The sequence below is a fragment of the Stegostoma tigrinum genome, chromosome 20 (assembly GCF_030684315.1).
Source record: "Stegostoma tigrinum isolate sSteTig4 chromosome 20, sSteTig4.hap1, whole genome shotgun sequence".
Classification (NCBI taxonomy): Eukaryota; Metazoa; Chordata; class Chondrichthyes; order Orectolobiformes; family Stegostomatidae; genus Stegostoma; species Stegostoma tigrinum.
Window position 1 is genome coordinate 14,677,329 of NC_081373.1, and position 18,095 is coordinate 14,695,423.

Here is an 18,095-nt window from a genome sequence, read left to right on the forward strand (position 1 = left end):
ATATTTCTTCAGATGTTCTTATCTGTGAGTTTGTTTAGCTTCCAAGCTCAAAATATATTTGTGAAGTTTTAAAGTAGTTATAAAAACTAATTTTGTTATGATAAATGATAATTCTGTTAGGATAAATGATAGATCCAACATTACAGAAGATTCTGATGGTGTCTGGGAGTGATCTGAATTTGCAATTTGCATCTTCAGGATTAAGAAATTGTCAGGGTGACACTGAGACTGAAGTTAAAACAGATTAACCTTCGCTGTATATCTAACCCCCTGGCATACCTATCCCAGGAGTATTTGTTGGGGACAGTTTAAAGGGAGCTTTGCTGTGTATCAAATCTATTGCTGTACCTTTCGTGGGAGTGATGGGACAGTGCAGACAGAGTTTTACTGTGTATGTGACCTCCTGCTGTACCTTTCCAATGAGTGTTTAATGGGACAGTGTAGTGGGAAGTGAAATACTTTAGGTCCAGACACCAGTCCTCATACTCTTGATATTCATAAATGAATAAATAGTCATCAAAATGTGAATAAATTGAAACATTTTGATTCCTCCCATCAAACTCCAACTTCAAGCCTCAACATAACTGATGCAGTGAATCTAATACCTGCCTACTTTTCCAACAGGGATGTGATTTCTGTCAGCAGTGGAAAAACTAAGCTTCCAGCAGGAACTGAGTCTCTGATTGCCACCGAGAGTGACATAGATCTCACAGCTCAGCTTGTGCCCTCTGGTGGGTTCCAGAATCACTCCTGTGTGACCACTCATCCCATCAGTGAAACTGAGCCACAAGCAGACTGCAAGTTCAAGTACACTTTCTCGTGTAGCCCCTGCATTTACACAGAAGCTGTTCCGATGCACTCAATCCAATCCAGTGACTACAGAATCCATCACACACCCACTGGCCATGACTGTTCAAAGACTCAATATGAGGAGACACCCAGTCGAGGCACCAGCTTTGTCAAGACCTTAGCATCCAGCACTGTCCCCTTCAGTTTAGGGACAAGTCCCAACCCAGGCCTGGTAAAAGGCAATCTCAGTGCTGGGAATGTGCAAGGCTCAGGAGGACAGTTAAATGGGGTCAGACCTGACAACACCATGGACGGTGGTGACAGGGCACTTGTGCAAGTGCCCACCTCTGAGACTGAGTCCAACCAGAATGAAAACTTCACCAAAGAGCCTGAGAGGACTGGGATTTTCCCCCAAGCTCCCAAGTATGAAGATTGGTTGGTGGGAGAAAATGAGGAGGAATTATATTGTGAAGCAGGTGAGTGCGATGGAGTCGACCTGTACACAGATCCAAGTAAAATGAGGGACAAACCAGTTGGAGGATCAGAGGAAGTTTGTAAATCCCAGCATTCACTGTCTGTGTTTTTTGGTGAATTTGCCTGTCAAGAACATGGCTATGATTTGATGTCTCAATCAATAGCAGACGTGGTCCAACCAGACTTGCCTGACACAGCCAGCCCACTGAGAGAGTGCAGTGCTTCACAGCAAGAAGAGACCATAAAGAGGAAGAAGAGTCGACGTCTCTGTTTGTCTGACCCGTTCATCAAGAACTCCATCGCAATTGCCTCCAACAGGCTTAGGAGGGAACTCACCGCTCAAGTTTTGGATGAGTTGAGACAAACATTTATTGAGGGCTTTTTGGAAAATGGTCAGTTTTTTGACCTGTTGGATTCAGGACTTGTCCTGTCAAACCAAGAGAAGGAAAACCTTGTGGACAGAGTGATTGTTACCATGGTAAGTGTGTGATTCCTTGTTAAGGACTATGTTTGCTGCAATTATACAGGACCTTGGTGAGACCACACCTCGAATATTGGATACTCTTTTGATTTTCCTATCTGAGGAAGGATGTGCTTGTTATGGAGGGAGTGCAGCAAAAGTTTACCAGACTTGACTCCTGAATAGTGGGTTTGACATATGAGGAGAGATTGAATTGGTTAGGATTATATTGGCTAGAATTCAAAGGAATGAGGGGGGACCACATAGAAATGTGCAAAATTCTTACATGGCTAAACAGAGTAGATGCATGTTCCAGATAGGAGAGAACTATAACTAGGGTGACATCCTAGGAATACGGGGTAAACCATTTAGACTGAGATGTGGAAAATTTCTTTCACCCAGTGAGTGGTGAGCCTGTGGAATTCACTACCACAGAGAGCAGCTGAGGCTAAAACAATGTATGATTTTGAGAAGGAGTTGGATATGGCTCTTGGACTTAAGTGGATCAAAGGAAATGGGGGGAAAAGCAGGAACAGTCTGTTGTGTCGGATGATCAGCCATGATGTTAATGAATGGTGAGCAGGCTCAAAGGGCTGAATGGTCTACCCCTGTTTCTGTTTTCAGTGTTTATTATCACTTGTTTCACAAATCGGTCATTTATCATTGTTTCTTGTGCCATTGCCTCTGGTAAGTTTGCGTTTAGAGAGTATGGTGACTTTGGTGTGTAGTGGGGACAGTGTTTCCACAAGTGGTGGGTGAGCTGAAGCATGGTGCCACCCGCAGGGGCATGAAGTAAGGTGTGATCATTTGCTGCATGGTCACTCCCCTGTAACAGCTGTTTCCTTAGTGGATATTACACTTGTTCCTGAACCAGTAAGTTTGAGCTACCAAGGTGTACTATCCAGACTAACACTCCCAGAGTCAGTAAATCCCAGTGCAGGAACTACTGGAGTGCTGCAGCATTGGAGGTGTCATTTTTCAGACGAGGCGTTAAAGGAGGACTCATCCATCCTTTCAAGTGAAGTACAGTCACAAAAAGGATAAGGAGAGCTCATCCCAGTGTCTGACCAACATTTATCCCTCAAACAGCATCACGAAAAGTAGATGATCTGATAATTATCATGTAGTTGTTTGTGGGAGCTTGCAGTGCACAATTGACTGCATTTTTACACGAATGACTCTACTTCAAAATGTAGTTCATTGAATGTGAAATGCTTCGGTACATATTGAGGTTGTGACATTCACTGTAGAAGTTCTCTCCTTTCTTCAAGCTACTACATGGCTGAGTTGGGCCTGTTAGATGTGGGGGTTCCAACGATTGTTGTATAAATCTGACCTGCATATTTTCTCCTGTCAGCAAGATGGAGCCCGGCTGGCACTGAGGCCAGCCAAACACGGAAGCATCAGTTACTACTGGCCCTGTGTGGACTTTTATGTTGTCCAACAATTGGGGAGCAACTGGTTCAGAGTGAAGGACAAGACGACACGGCAACTTGTGATGATGAAAAAGGTCTGTTGGCTTTCTTTAGAATACATTTCTTTAAGCCTTTCCTTTGCTTGATCGATGTGTTAGATAATAAATAGTTTATGGTAATAAATTAAACAGAACCCAAGTTCCCAGTTTCAATCCCATGCACGGGAGAGGTTTGATTCCTGTGGGTGTCAAGATGATAGACTTATCCAGGATCGTTCGACAACAGCTAAACAACATGGGAATGACTGGAATTTGTTTAGCCCTCTGAGAAATGTGTGAACATGTCTGTATTTACAGGCATTGTGCATTGTACATATGTCTGTGTGTGTGTATTCATGTGCATTTGTGTACATGTGTGAGTGTACGTGGATGTGAATGTATGTGCATGCATATGTGTATACTGGTGTATATGTATGTTAGTGTACATATGACTCTGCGTACACAAATGTATGAGGGTGTTTACGTATTTGTGCATGCTTGCACATATACATGTGTGTGTATTTACACACGTCAAGGTGAATGAGATTTGCTTCAGCTGTGAATCCCAGAATCACTGGATTATTCCCAGTGCCATGTGTTCACCAGAGTCGAAATTGGATGATGTGTGACTTGAACCATGAGACAGGATGGAGGGCTTTAGATTTTTGGGAAAATGGGACCAGTATTGGGACAGAAGGTATTTACTCAAAAAGGACAAGTTATGCCTCAAAAGGACTGGGACCAATGTTTTCAGTAGTGTGGTTCGAGGTTTTGGGGTGAATATTAAACTGAATGGGCACGTAAGAAAGATGAATAGGGTGCATAAAATGAGAGTGTTGGACAGTGCTCAAGTAGGTAGTAGCATATTAGATAAGAATGGACTAAGAAAGACAGGAATACTAAGAGAGGATCGCAATGACTGCACATAAGTACGCAAAGTTTGGTGAATAAGGTTGATGAGCTACAAACACAAGTAGTATAGTGTTAATATAATGTAGAGGCAGCAATAGAAACATAACTTACAATAGTGAGGACTTGACGTTTAATAGACAAAGATACAAAATTTTCAAAAAGGAGAGGAGAAATGAGAGAGTTTGTGACAGTATTGATTCTGGAATGCATTGTCGTGTTGGAAGAGAAGAAGTCTTCCATCAAGGACGGAGTCCATTTGGTTTCAGTTGAAAAGGAAGTGAGATAAGATCATGCTACTTGGAGTATTCTATGAATCACAGAGATGTGCAAGAACTGTCAAGTGTGATACTGGGTGTTTTAATTACCCAAATATTGATTGGGATAATGTTAGATTAAAGGATAAAGAGGGAGGAGAATTTCCGAAATAGTTTCAGGAGAGAGGTCTTGATCTGCTTATTCCTGGGCCAACTAGGCAAGCTGGAATAAAAACAGAAAATACTGGAGAAATTCAGAAGATCCCGCAGCATCTATAGAGAGAGAAAAAGAATTAATGTTTTAAGTCTGGTATGACTCTTCTTCAGAACTCCGACATCACTAGATGTGACGTAAGAAAATGAAGTGTACCAACTGGAACATTTGGGGAAACAGTTGTGTCAGAGCAATCATTGCACCATAGGTTTAGATTAATAATGGAGAAGAGCAAGGAACAATGTGATGAATTCCTTTTTTTTGTATGCATTATGCCCTTTCGATGTCAGCTATTATTGAACATGGCAGCATTCAAGAAACAGACACTTTCAAGGATTTGCTATATTAGAGTTTCACTTTTGGTTTCTGCCTTTGGTTTTGCCTAGCAAGAGGGGTGAAGTTTGTTGCAAAATTTTCAGTCGGCTACTCAAAACAGATCAGTCGCTGAAGAACAGTTGGACTTATAAGACAGGCAGAGATAGGCACAAGGTCCATGCTGAAAAGAAGTGCTGCTGAAGTGGTGACTTAGGGATGCTGGCTGTATGTAGTTTGAGCTCGGGAAGCGGTTCCAGGAGTTAGAAGATGCATAATCAATAGTATAGTTGGGGCCCAGTGTTTGATGTGCCCTGTGGAGTGTTCTATTATAGTTTGTTTGTTACCCGCATTTGCCTCATCTTAAGTTTGAGATTGACTGATTTATTCTCATGTATACTGAAGTACAGTGAACTAATTTGTTTACGAGCACTACAAGCAGATCATAGTAAGCAAGGATGTACAGATCAGAGCTTGTGAAAAGACATAGACAGAGGCATACAGAGGTTACATTGCACAAGGTGTGAGCTAGGTGAAACCAACATTAGCAAGATCAGCATTTTTTTTGAGGCTAGACAGTCCATTCATCAATCTGATAACAGCTGGAAGGAAGTTGGCCCTGAACCTGCTTGTGCGTGTGTTCAGGCTTCTGTATCTTCTGCCTGATGGAAGAGGTTGTAGGAGATCATTAGCGGGGTGGGATGGGTCTTTGATGACATTGGCAGCCTTTCTGCGGCAGCAAGCTGTGTAAATGGGCACCATGGATCGAAGGTTGGCATCCATGATGGTCTGGACTGTGCATACCAGCTTCCGTAATTAATTACAGTCCTGGGCAGAGCAGTTGCCATACCAGGCTATTATGCACCCGGATGGTATGCTTTCAGTGGTGCATTTGTAGAAGTTGGTGAGGGACCTTATGGACTTGCCAAATTTCCTGAGCCGCCTAACGAAGAAGAGGCATTGTTGTGCCCTCTTGACTGTTTCATCTATGTGGGAAGTTCCGGACGGATTATCCGTTGTTGTCACTTGGAGGAACTTGACACTTTCTACCCTCTCATCCTCAGTTCTGTTGATGTAGACAGAGGTGATCAGTTCTTTAGTTTTGCTGATGTTGAGAGACAGCTTGTTTTCATTGTACCACGTCACCAATCCTTCTATCTCCCTTCTGTATTTTGACTTGGCATTGTTAGATATCGCTCCTCCTACGGTGGTGTCATCAGTGAACTTGTAGATGGCATTAGTTCAGAATTTGGCAACACAGTCGTGGGTGTACAGGGACTACAGTAGGGGGCTGTGAATGCATTGTTAGGGGGCTGCAGTGTTAAGTGTTATTGTGCTTGGATGCTTGAATGTAAATCTTGTGTCTTTCTTTGCATGTTTGAGTAAATTTTATTTTTAATCAGCTAGTTACTCTTTGTTGAGGGAAGAAACCCAGCTGAGTTCCTCCCAATACTAAACCAGTCTAAGACCTACATAATCAGCCATTTCACCTCCCTGGCTAAATTTTAAAAGTTTATGACGAGCAGTATTTAGCAGGGCTAAAAAGGAATCAGCGTATCCACCAACCTCAATTATAACAACTTCTTAATGTAGAATTTCCATGTTACCAGTCAAGAAGACCTGCTGTCAAACTGAAAATCTCAAAAAGAGTGACAGTTTATACTGCATGAGAAAAGGGTGCTGATTGGTTGGCCAGTTGACTAAGGACCAAGAAACAATTGTTGCCTCTACATTTTTATTTGATTCAAAAAAATCTTGCAATGCAAGGATGAGGGCAGTTTCCAGGCCTGGAAAGGTCCCTTTTCCTTGCATAATATGAGTTTATAGATAAATTGTAGCAAGCAATTGAGCCTCATTGCAAATGCTTCTGATATTCTTATCCACTAGTGTAATTTGTAGCATACTAGTGATTGTTCAGCAAGTGCTGTGAAGTTGTAGATCCTATGGTAATGGGGTGGATATTATTTCCGAGTCTTTCAAGCACAGGCTGGTTAAATATTGTCAGTAGCCTGCTGATTGCACACAGCCCAAGAGACATTCTGTTTGGTAAATCATTAGGCTGACAGCCTATGTAACTGGCATCACATCAGAAATAAAATTCATATGCCTTGTAACTCAATTATGTGGTATGTTCCACTAATTAGATGCTGCTATCAAGCCAAAAAGACCTTCTGTCTACCAGGGTAATCGAGTTGTAATGACCAGGAACATTTTGCCCATGAGGGTGGTGCAAGTAGAAACAGTCAATGCTTTCACAAAATAATTGTGTTTGTTAGAAATGATGCTGCAAAGCGGTGTGGTCCACAGGAGGGCCTATCTACCTGAATTGCTCCATGGGGAGCTAGCATGGAGTCAATGGGCCAAATAGCCCCCTTCTCTGCAGCAAATTACTCTATTGTCTTATGACTTATTGTCTAATAGTTACTGACAGTCACTGTCTAATCTGATGTACTGATCAGGAGTGAGGCTTTCGGTGATACTGGAGTGGGTGGAATTTAGTGGATAGCTCCCATTCAGGAAGGGAAGAGAGAAACTGACAGAAAATAAAAAAAAACTTCCCCCGTGTTTAAAAATCATTCATTGCTAATAAAGCTTACCTTACTCTCAACATTGAAATCATTTATCTTGATTTAGCTGCAGCCTCCAGTAATCCCTTAACCAGTATAAATTAGAACCCTGCCTTTCATCCATACAACACCCGGTAAAGTGGGATCTCTGACACGCACCCAGCACAGTTCAGCAAGTCTCTCGCTGTAGTTAGAGACCTATATTTTCTCACTAGTATTAATGGTGATCATTAGCATGTAAACTGGCTGTCACACTCTGCTCAGGATATTGGGCTCATCCTTCTTGTGTTCATTTGGGGACTAAAGCTGTAGCAAGGCAGAGACTGGAAAAGTAGCAGATATTGATCATTCTATTCCAACAGCAGTCTGGCTGTTTGGGAGCTCATTGTAATTACAGAGCATTTAGAGGATTACAGAAATAATAAACTCTAATGCAACCAGAATTTCAGAGACATGCAATGCTAGCTCATTGATGTAATGAAAATGAGAATCATAGCAATCTTTGTTGATTTTTAATTATCAGTTCAGATATAAGAGTGGGTCACAGTACTGGTGGAACAAAACTGTTATCTTGTAAAACTGGGATACTGCAAAGGTGTGGACAGATATGTCACAAACACTGGGGAACAACACTTGGGAACAGGTCTGTCACTATAAGACTCAGGCATATCCAAATGGGAACAGTTTTATCACTGTAACACTGGATTACAGGACAAGTGGGAGCAAGTCTGTCATGGTATATAAAGGGTAAAGTACTAGTGGGGACAGGTCTGTCTCTGTCTAACCCTTGGACACTGTACTGGTAGAGCCAGGTTCTCACTGTCCAACTCTGAGGTACTGTACTGGTAGAGTCAGATCTGTCACTGTGTAACACTGGGTTCAGAACTGATTTGTACAGGTTTGTCAATGTGTAACAGTGCCGTACAGTACTGGTGGAGCCAGGTTCTCACTGTCCAACTCTGAGGTACTGTACTGGTAGGGACAGGTCTGTCACTGTGTAATACTGGAGTATGGTACCGGTGGAGACAGATCTGTCAACTCTGGGGCATTGCAGTGGGAGAGGTCTTTCATTGTGTAACGTTGAAGTACAGTATTGGTCTGACACTGAATCACTCTGGAGTTTAGTACTGGTGGGGCAAGTTTGTCACTGTATAACCCTGGGGATTAGTACTTGTGGGTGGTGATTTGGACTGTCTTTCTTGAATATGGTCACAGTCTTCTGGAGCAGGTGCGTTTTTTTACTGCTTGGAATTCATTATGATCGCAACTCTTGGTAATTTGGGACAAGTCAGATCCTTGAATGAAACCCAGAATAAATAAACAGATTTGATATTTAATTTTTTTCAATTGCTTAATGTGGTTGTTAGTCACTGGTACAGAAGTATTTAACAACAGAACATGAGTTTACTTGATCAAGAAGAAATAACTAAGACAATCCAAAAAATTATATAATATGCACCTCTACATATTTGATTGATAAGAGTTAACTTGCACATTTCTTCAATATCTGCCTCTGATTAATGTTGGTCTGAACCTATCCTAATCTGCATCTTTCTGTTTCCAGGTATCGGTTGTCTCAGACTGGCAGAAGAAACTCCAGAACTTCTTGAGATTGCAGCCGGATGTGACCGTGCTCATACCTTACGCTGTGATGTGTGACCGCACAGGATCAATACTTTATTTAATGCAGGATAGAGCAGTGATTGGTAAGATACTAAATTATTCTTTTTAAGCAAATGCTGTCCCCACTTTAAAGACTTTCACCTCAGTTTGATTTTTCGCAATTTCTGTCTATTCCTCTTTCCAACCTTGTGGCAGTTTCAAAACTTGCTTCCTCACTTAGAATTGAAACTTGGAAATGTGGGTACAGAAAAAGTCCAAGCGGATCAAACAGGAATAGTTTGGGTAACAAAGCAATCCAGAAGAAAAAGTAAAATATTTTATATACAGCATACTTTGTTTTAACTGGAACCTTATGAATTGCCTTTCTTGATAAACTGCCAAAAATTATATACGTCAAATACGGGAAATTTGCTGCATTATCGCAATCTCTGTGATATCCAAATAGTCAGTTGTGGGTGTGAGTGAGAAGGCTGTCTGCCAATAAGTTTTATTAAGACAAATTTACATCATAAAGTGATTTATTCTGTAAATAAAGTATAACAGTGATGTATATGCCTCCTGCATTATGTTCCTGTTGGTTAGTATGTGTTTTTACATTGATTAGGTGGACAAATGATCAGCTAGGATATATGATCAACCAGTACACTCCTGGTCCCATAGCTGTTTGTTAATAAAAGATTTGCTATACTAGAAACCTGAAATGAAAAAAGAAAGTGTTGTAGAACCAAATAAAGAACTGCGGATGCTGAGATCTGAAACAAACAAAACAGAAATTGTACGAGATACTCAGCAGGTCTGGAAAAAGAAAAGTTAATGTTTTGGGTCCAGGGAACCTTCTTCAGAACCTGTGATTTTGAAGAACAGTCATGTCAGACTTGAACCATTAACTCTGTTTCTGTCTCCAGAGATACTGCCAGACCAGCTGAGTTTCTTCATCATTTTCGGTTTTTATTGGAGATAGTTTGGGGAGACAGCATAGTTTGACAAAGCTGAAATTGTGCGCTGTGTATTGTCAGGGACTCTTAGCCTACTACAATGCAGGATGTTAAGATTTTATCTTTTACTTTTCTTCATTTTGGTTGTGTTAATAAATGAGAAAAGAACTATATAATACCAAGGACTGTGTCAGGAATTGCTGCACTTCTAAAAGAAATTGCTGCAATTCATTGTGAGTTGTGAGTTTACACTGTTGCTTTGACAGCAGTGCAAGGGGAGAGATAAAACACCATGGTTCCAGGATGTTTGAAGAGAATGAGATTCATCCTGCAACAGATTGTTGATTGGTTTGTGTAAGTATGACCAGTTGCAGATCCTGCAAAACATCAACCTGACAACAACTCTCTGATTGGCTCTTGGGCAGGTGAATCATTTGAGTGTTTACAATAAAGGAAGAGAAGGCAAGGACTGCTGAAAGAGCAAGCTCTGTCACTGTCTGTCTGCAGTAAAAATAACTGAAGCCTGAAGGAAGCCAGTTATTTTTGCCACCAGGCTGCTATAAGTAATTGCCTTTAGCCAGTAACGAAGAAGCTTTATAATTAGTTTACCAATTGCTCCGTGACTCCTGCGAAAATGTTAAAGATTCTGAAGAAAGAGTTCAGAGGACAGAAGGGCTTGGGAAGCAAAAGGAACATCTCATCGAATCCTGCAGACTGGCACTGTTGAACTAAGTTTCCCTGTGTTTTTTACATCAGCCATTGTTGGTCAGTGTCTGTTTTAGAGGGGTGTTATGATTTCAAAAAGTAGAGCTAACAGTTCATAGTTCTGTTTACCTGTGATTAGAATGTATTTATTTGTCATATGCAGTGGTTCTTGATGAGTACACTAACTTGTCTTTGTTTTCTGTTAATTTGATTTCATCTGACAGGTAAATTGGGGATTTACTTGGATTAAATCATTATTTCTGGGATCGTCACAAAGAAAATGGGCTAAAGAGGGTTGTAACAAGCAACAAAGATAAATTATTCATTGCATTCCAGGATTTGGAAGACCAAGAGAAATTGCTTTTGACTACAGAAAGATCTTCAAACAATGCGTAAGGTTCCTGAATTTTTGTTGGCGTTGTGGTCTTCATCCTGGAGATTTTAATTCCAACATTGCCTACAGCAGAGAGGTAGGTATTAGGATGCACATTGGGAATGAGCAGACGGCTTTGAATAATACTCAGTCAATCTGTTTATGTTTTCATTTGCCTGACAGAATATTTACTTTGACCCTTCAAGTTTAACTGGACTGGAGGACCTATATACCTTTAACAAGAGTCTAAAGGCTGCCTACAGTCTGCTGTTGGAGATTGGATGCCAGGCACTTAAAACACATACTGATGCTCTTTATGTGGTAAGTAGTGAATGATCAGTGGGGAAATGGGATAAATCTTCTGGAACCATGCAATAGGCTGAAGTTGATTAAGATTTAGTAACATCTATAATGAAACCAATTGGTGCAAAGGACTGAGGAAAAATCAAGTAAGAATAGAACTTGCATTTCTGTAGCACCATTCAGGAGTACAAATTGTCCCAATGGAGTATTTTTGAACCATAATCACCGTTGTATCAAATGTGAGGCACAAGATCTCAGAATCAGAAAAAAATATGATCACCAAGCAGATCATTTATTTTCACTCACATTGATTGAGGAATATATAGTAGTTCCAGGACATTGAATCCTACTTGAAAGAGATGAGGCAATCTGAGTTTCAGGAGATAGCACCTCTCTTAGAAGTATAGGGCTCCCTCAGCACTGCACACATTATGCACACATCTCTGGAGTGTGACTTCAACCTATGAGCCTCTAACTGTGTATGCATGCTACCCACTGGACATGGCTGTTACATTTCCGAATGATTGTTCCTAAGATTATGTGATAAAAGGGAAGTCCTTTCCCTGTCTTCCTGCTCCTTGGTGGACAGGTGCAATCACCTGGGGAGGCCTAACAGATGCCATGTCAGTGCCAGCAGACCTGACTTTGGCTTTTGAGGGGGTGGGGGTGCAGAGTGCACCTGAAGCAAACAGTTTAAAATATTAATACCACAAAACGTCAGTTTGGAGCAATATGTTTTTTCTCTCCCTCTCCTTGTAAGGATCTCTCATTTGATTCATTCCTGGATATAGTGTGGCAGAATGGAGAGGAGCAACATGCACTTCCTGAGAGACATTGTCTGTTGCCAGTCTGCCCAGGGGTCCCCCAAGGTCCTCTCGATGTCCAAGGATTTGGCGACTGAGCAAGGAGGTTTGCCAACATTCTGAACATAAGTGGAAACATTCTTCTGTGGCTATGAGCAAGCAGACCACCAACCCTCTTCTATTTTGTACATTGACTTTACGATCGGATTTCCAGGTCAAATCACCCCATGTGAACATTTGCAATTGTACCAAGAGAACCTGCTGTTCTCGCACACACCGCACCTGTTTACTCCTGGGATCACCTAAGAATCCAATCTTGGTCCCTTCCTTTTCTCCCATTTGTATGTTGCAGCTCCAGTGAAGACACATGATATATGTCCTCTGTGTACACTGAAGATTCGTGGCTCTATCTTCCTACCCTGTCACTCTTAACCATCTCCACTGCCTTTGTGACAAAGTATCTAGCCTTAGGCTCACCATTTGTGAGATATTTCTGCAGATTCTGATTTACTCACCTGAACTCTCACCCACATTTTTGATGTCCATTACTCACTTTCATCTGGTCCCACCATCCTCCTCAACTTCCATAAGTCCAAGGGATACAGATTTGAAACAGTATGGCAGTTAAGTGATTTAACCATCCATTGTCAGAAATAGCTTGACCACTTTAAAACATACCCAGCTGTCCACACATCTGCACAAACTGCTCATTGTTCCAGGTTCACCCTAGCAATATGCAAAAATAACTCCTGGATTATTTACAGTAATCTGCCTGTTTAAATCTCTTATTTCTGATCCCCACTTCAACCTCACCCTGACCCCACCAGCCTCTCCTCCAATAACAAGTGTGAAGAGCTCATGGAGTTTTTTTGTCACTAAGATTGAGACAGTCCCCTCGCCTGTCTCTGCTGTGTCACTCCCTCCCACTCACCCTCCTGACCAAACACCCTTCAATTCATCCCCACCCCCAACTCCGCCCTGACCTCACATCTTTCTCTAGTTTACCTGTTCTCACCTTCTCTGAGTTCAACCTGTCCATTAGACCCATCTTATGTTCCCTTCACCTTCTTCCCACTGAACACTGCCTGACTTCCCCTTGTAACCTCCATGTTTCCCGATATTGTAAACAATTCTCTCTGTTCAGGTGTTGTCACTCTCTCTTTTTAACCCGCCGACATCACCCTCTCCTCACAAAACCAACCCTTGACTGTTTCTGTTTGCAAACTAGTGCCCCACCTTCAACTTCGTATTCATCACCAAGGTCCTTAAACATGTTGCTACCCCCCAAATCGTTCTCATCTTTCCAGGAATCCAATCTTTGAATCCCTCCAATCAGGTTTATTCCATTGCGACAGTACTGAAATGCCGTTTATCAAACTCACCAATGACATTCTGCGTGTTGTGACTGTCGTAGACTTGTCCTCCTGACACAGTGACCACACAGTCCTCCTCCAACACCTCCCCACTATCATCTGGCTGGGAGGGAGTGCTGTCACCCGTTTCCATTCTTAACTGATCCTAGCAGAGAATCACTTGCAATGGCCTGTCTTTTGCTCCTTCTACCTCTGATCTTTGCCAAGGATTTATTCTCTCATAGTTTTGATTTACGCTGTCTCTCTTTGACAATATCTATATGAACAACACTACTTTTCACATGTAAGCTGAAAACAGCTGACTCTACTTCAAAATCACCTCTTTTTACTTCTCCGTTGTTGCTAAATTATCAGATTGCTTTTTAAAATTGTTTTTCAAGGGCAATGGACATCACTGGCTAAGCCAGAATTTGTTGCTCTTCCCAAAGACCAAAAGCTTCAGGATGAATAGAAATTTCCTTCAAATGAATATTGGAAAGACTTGGGTTGTAACTCCAAACTCCAAACTCCAATCCCGAACTACTGATTTCATCCCTTTCTCAAGTTAGAGTCTGAGATTATGTCATTTCATTCATAACATTGCTACCACATGTTGCAACTCATCAGATGCTGAAAAAATCTCATGTTCATATGCAAGAACTGGACAGTATCCAGGCGTGGACCAATAAGTGGCAAGCAACAGTTACATCATACAAGCACCAGGCAGTGACAATCTTCAACAAGAGAGAGTAAACACCCTGTCGGGTTCCATTGACTGGAACCTGAAGTGGACTAGCCATATAAATACTTTGTGTATGCACACAATTCAGAGGCTAGGGATTCTGTAGTGATTACCTGAATTCCTGATTTCCCCAAAGCCTGTCCACTGTTTACAAAGCACAAATCAGGACTGTCCACTTGCCTGATGAGTGCAGTTCCAACAACGCTCATGAATCCTCACAATAAATCAGCTCACTTGATTGGCATCACATGCACCAACATTCACACCCTCCACCACTAATGCATTGGGGTAGCAATGTGTACCATCTATAAGATGCACTGCAGTAACTCATGAAGACTCCTTTGACAATTCCTTCCAATCAGTGACCTGCATCACCTAGAAGGACAAGACCGGCAGATATATGGGAACACTACCCATGCCAAGTTCTCTCCCAAACTACACACCATCCTGACTTGGAAATGTGTCACTGTTACTTTAGTATCACTGGGTCAAAAATTCAGAACTCCTTCCTGAACAGCATTGTGGTTATCCCTTCTCCACATGGTTGGCTGTGATTGAAGAAGGCAGTTCCCACCGTTTTCTCAAGGGTAATTAAGAATGGCCGATAAATACCAATCTTGCCAGCAACATCCATGTCCTGTGAAAGAATAAGCAGAAACATTTGACCCTGACATGAACTCTGAAACTTGTATTTGGGCCATCACACACTGCCTTTTTCCACCTCCACAATATTGTCCAGTTTTGCCCCTGTCTCACTTCATCTGTGTCTGAAACTCTCATTCACACCCACCTCCACACGCAAGCATTCTAATTCAAGCGCCTTCGCTGCACTCGATCTGTTACAACCCTGCACCCACTGGACTACGGTGGTTCCCAGTCAAAGCAACAACTTGATTTTAAAATTCTCATCCTTATTTTTATATCATTTCATGGCCACATCTTTCCCTATTTCTGGAATTTCCTCCAGTCTCAGAACCCTGTGTGCACCTCCAATTTCGGTCTCCATTGAGCATACCCACTTTTATTCACTCCAAGATATGTGGCTATGTCTTCAGTTTCCTGGGACTGAAGTTCTTGAATTCTCTCTACACCTCTTTGCCTCTCTCTTTCCTTCAAGACACCTCTTAAAACCCACTTTTTTCGCTGAGCTTTTGATTGCTGACAATATTTCTTTATGTGGCTCAGTGTCATAATTTGTTTCATAATGCTCCTTTGAAACACAATGAGGTAATTTTATTACGTTTATGGTGCTATATAAATATATGATATAAACCATTGGACACCATTGAATCTTATTGCACTGAAGGAGATCATTCAATCTATCATGGTTGTGCTATCCCATTTTTCCCTTTCCCCTATGTTTTTTACATTGTGTTTACAAATATTTTCCCTTCAACTATTTCTCCGGTTCCTTTCTGAAAGTTATTACAGAATCTGCTTCCACTGCGCTTTAAGGCAGTTCGTTCTGGATCAAAGAGTATTTCCTTGTCTTCACTCTCCTCTTTTAGCTGAACACCGTCAATCTGATCACCAAACCACCTGCCGCCAGGAACAGTTTCTCCTTAGTTAATGTGTCAAACACCTGCCATAATTTTGATTATCTGAATTAAATCTCTTGGATCAGCTCCAGTTTCTTCCATGTAGAATGGCTCAGTGTCTTTCTTCCTGTGACCTGAAATCTTTATGCACCTTCTCTTCATTTGCTTCACAGTTAGCAGATGTACTTTTAGCTGCCTCTGCCATATTCTCTGGAAGTCCATCCCTAAACTTTGTCTCCTGCTTTGACTTCTTTTAAGATGCTGTTAAAAGCTGATCTTTTGGACTGAGCTTTGAGTACCACTCTCTGAGTGTAACCTAGTTTCCATTTTTGAGAATGAACCTTTTTGAAGCATCTTCGGATGGTTTTCTCTGTTGAAGGTTGTATATAAGTGCACCTTGCTCATCTAGCCTGATCCTACAGGCCTGTAATTTACTCCTTCATTGCCAAATGGTGCTGCGTCAGCTGCTTTGTTGGGTGACAGTCTTAACTCTGACTTCAAGTGCTTTGAGCTGGGTTCTAAACTTTGCGTATTCAAAGTCAACACTCTCATTATATAGGTGAGAGAGTATTGTATGCTTAGACAGTTACTGCTGTGGGAGTGCTGCACTGTTGGACTTGTCATCTCAGACATTAAACTGCTATTCAATGAAGGTTTAAGGCATTAACGGGAAGAAAATATGATTTTTAATAACGAAATAGACATTCGCCTGAAGCTGTCTTAAAAATGTTTAAGTTGAATTGTGATAAGAGCTTTGAAATCATGTCAAGTTCTTCAATAAAAATTATATGGAAATTAACTATTTGTATTATGTATGTGAATTAGCAAACAAAGAAATGTTAAGTATTTAATTTCAGAAAAGTTAACTTCTGCTGAAAATCAAGAGGAGTAACAAAGGAACAGCTTTTAACCTCGTGAAAAGCTATCCAGAGCCTGATTCAAAGTTCTTCATATAACAGAGATCAACATCATGTCTTTACTTAAAGAAGCCTTAAGTCACATTGGTTGTATTGAACCTAGCACATTGAACTTAGGTTACAGCTGGTTATTGATCTTAAGTTTTTTCTGGGATGTTGTGTGCAAAATGGCTACCCTTTTTCTGCATTGCAACAATGTTGCAATGAGGTTGTGAAAAGCACAAGCAAGCATCTAATCATATCTGCTTGACCGTCCATGGTACTACTATTGCTGAATCCCCCATACCAATGTGCAAAAGGGGAGGTTCACCATTAAATATATAAACTGAACTGGACTAGCTATATAAACACTGTAGCTGTAAGAGGAGATCAGAGGTTAAGAATCCTGCAGCGAATAACGCATCCTCTGACTCCTCAAATCCTGTCCACCATCTAAACACACATGTAAGTAGTGAAATGGTATACTCTACACTTGCCTGGATATGGGCCACCCTAACAATAAGAACATAGAAATAGGCCATTCAGCCCACTGAGCTTGCTTTGCCATTTAATATGATCTTGGACATTTCAGTGTTTTCATTCACTGTTCCCAGAGCCCTTTATGCTGTTGGTAATCAGAAATCTATCAACTTCTGCTTCAAACATACTGGGGAAAACATCTTACCTGCTGAAGAAGCTCACTACCATCCAATGAGAAAACAAGTTGCTTGATCAGCACACATCTTCCACTTTAACCACCACTAGTTGCATTGTGTAAATCCACAAAATGTCCTGCAGTAAATCGCCGAGCTTCCCTTTGACAGCACCTACAAAAACCATGACCCCTATTACTTAGAAGGGAAGGGTGGCAGATACATGGGAGCACCACCTGCTGCAAGTTCCCCTCCAAGTCACACACCGTCCTGACTTGGCTATATATTACACTTCACTGGTGCTGTGTCAAAATCCTGGAACTTGCTTCCTAGCATCATTGCGGGGGTACCGATACCACAAGGACACAGGGTCATTAACATGGCTTACTAGCAACTTCTCATGAATAATTAAGTAGTGGGGGAAAATATGACTTATATCCTTTGAACAAAGAACAAATGAGAACGAAATGTAATGCTTTTGAATTTTGTCCCAATGGATCATGCTTATAAGTGACCGTGTTGGGCAGATGGAGATTATACAAGGGGTCAGTGTACAATGGCTGTAGAAATGAATCAAGTATGATTTCCATGCTCTAGGATGCCGAGTTCAAGTCCAGCCCTGGTGGAGATATTTAATACTTTGCTGGCCTCGTGAAATGTCAGATGCCTAGAGGAAGCTAATATGGTTCCTTTGTTCAGGAAGGGCAGCAGGGATAGGCCAGATAATTACAGACAGT

General features: G+C 41.4%; 1 protein-coding gene across 8 annotated transcripts in view; it reads left to right on the forward strand.

The window, feature by feature from the left end:
- LOC125461954 (uncharacterized) overlaps window positions 1-18,095 on the forward strand; it is a 49,000-nt gene that overhangs the window by 2,568 nt on the left and 28,337 nt on the right. For 3 of the 8 annotated variants that reach the window (XM_048551361.2, XM_048551359.2, XM_048551360.2), the window contains exons 4-9: window positions 625-1,741; window positions 3,081-3,233; window positions 9,000-9,141; window positions 11,035-11,168; window positions 11,255-11,392; window positions 12,135-16,595. In XM_048551361.2, coding sequence (XP_048407318.1) covers window positions 625-1,741; window positions 3,081-3,233; window positions 9,000-9,141; window positions 11,035-11,168; window positions 11,255-11,392; window positions 12,135-12,275 — 1,825 coding nt within the window. In that variant the 3' untranslated portion in view covers window positions 12,276-16,595. The other 5 variants (XR_007249573.2, XR_007249572.2, XM_048551362.2 and 2 more) reach the window with 5 other exon arrangements.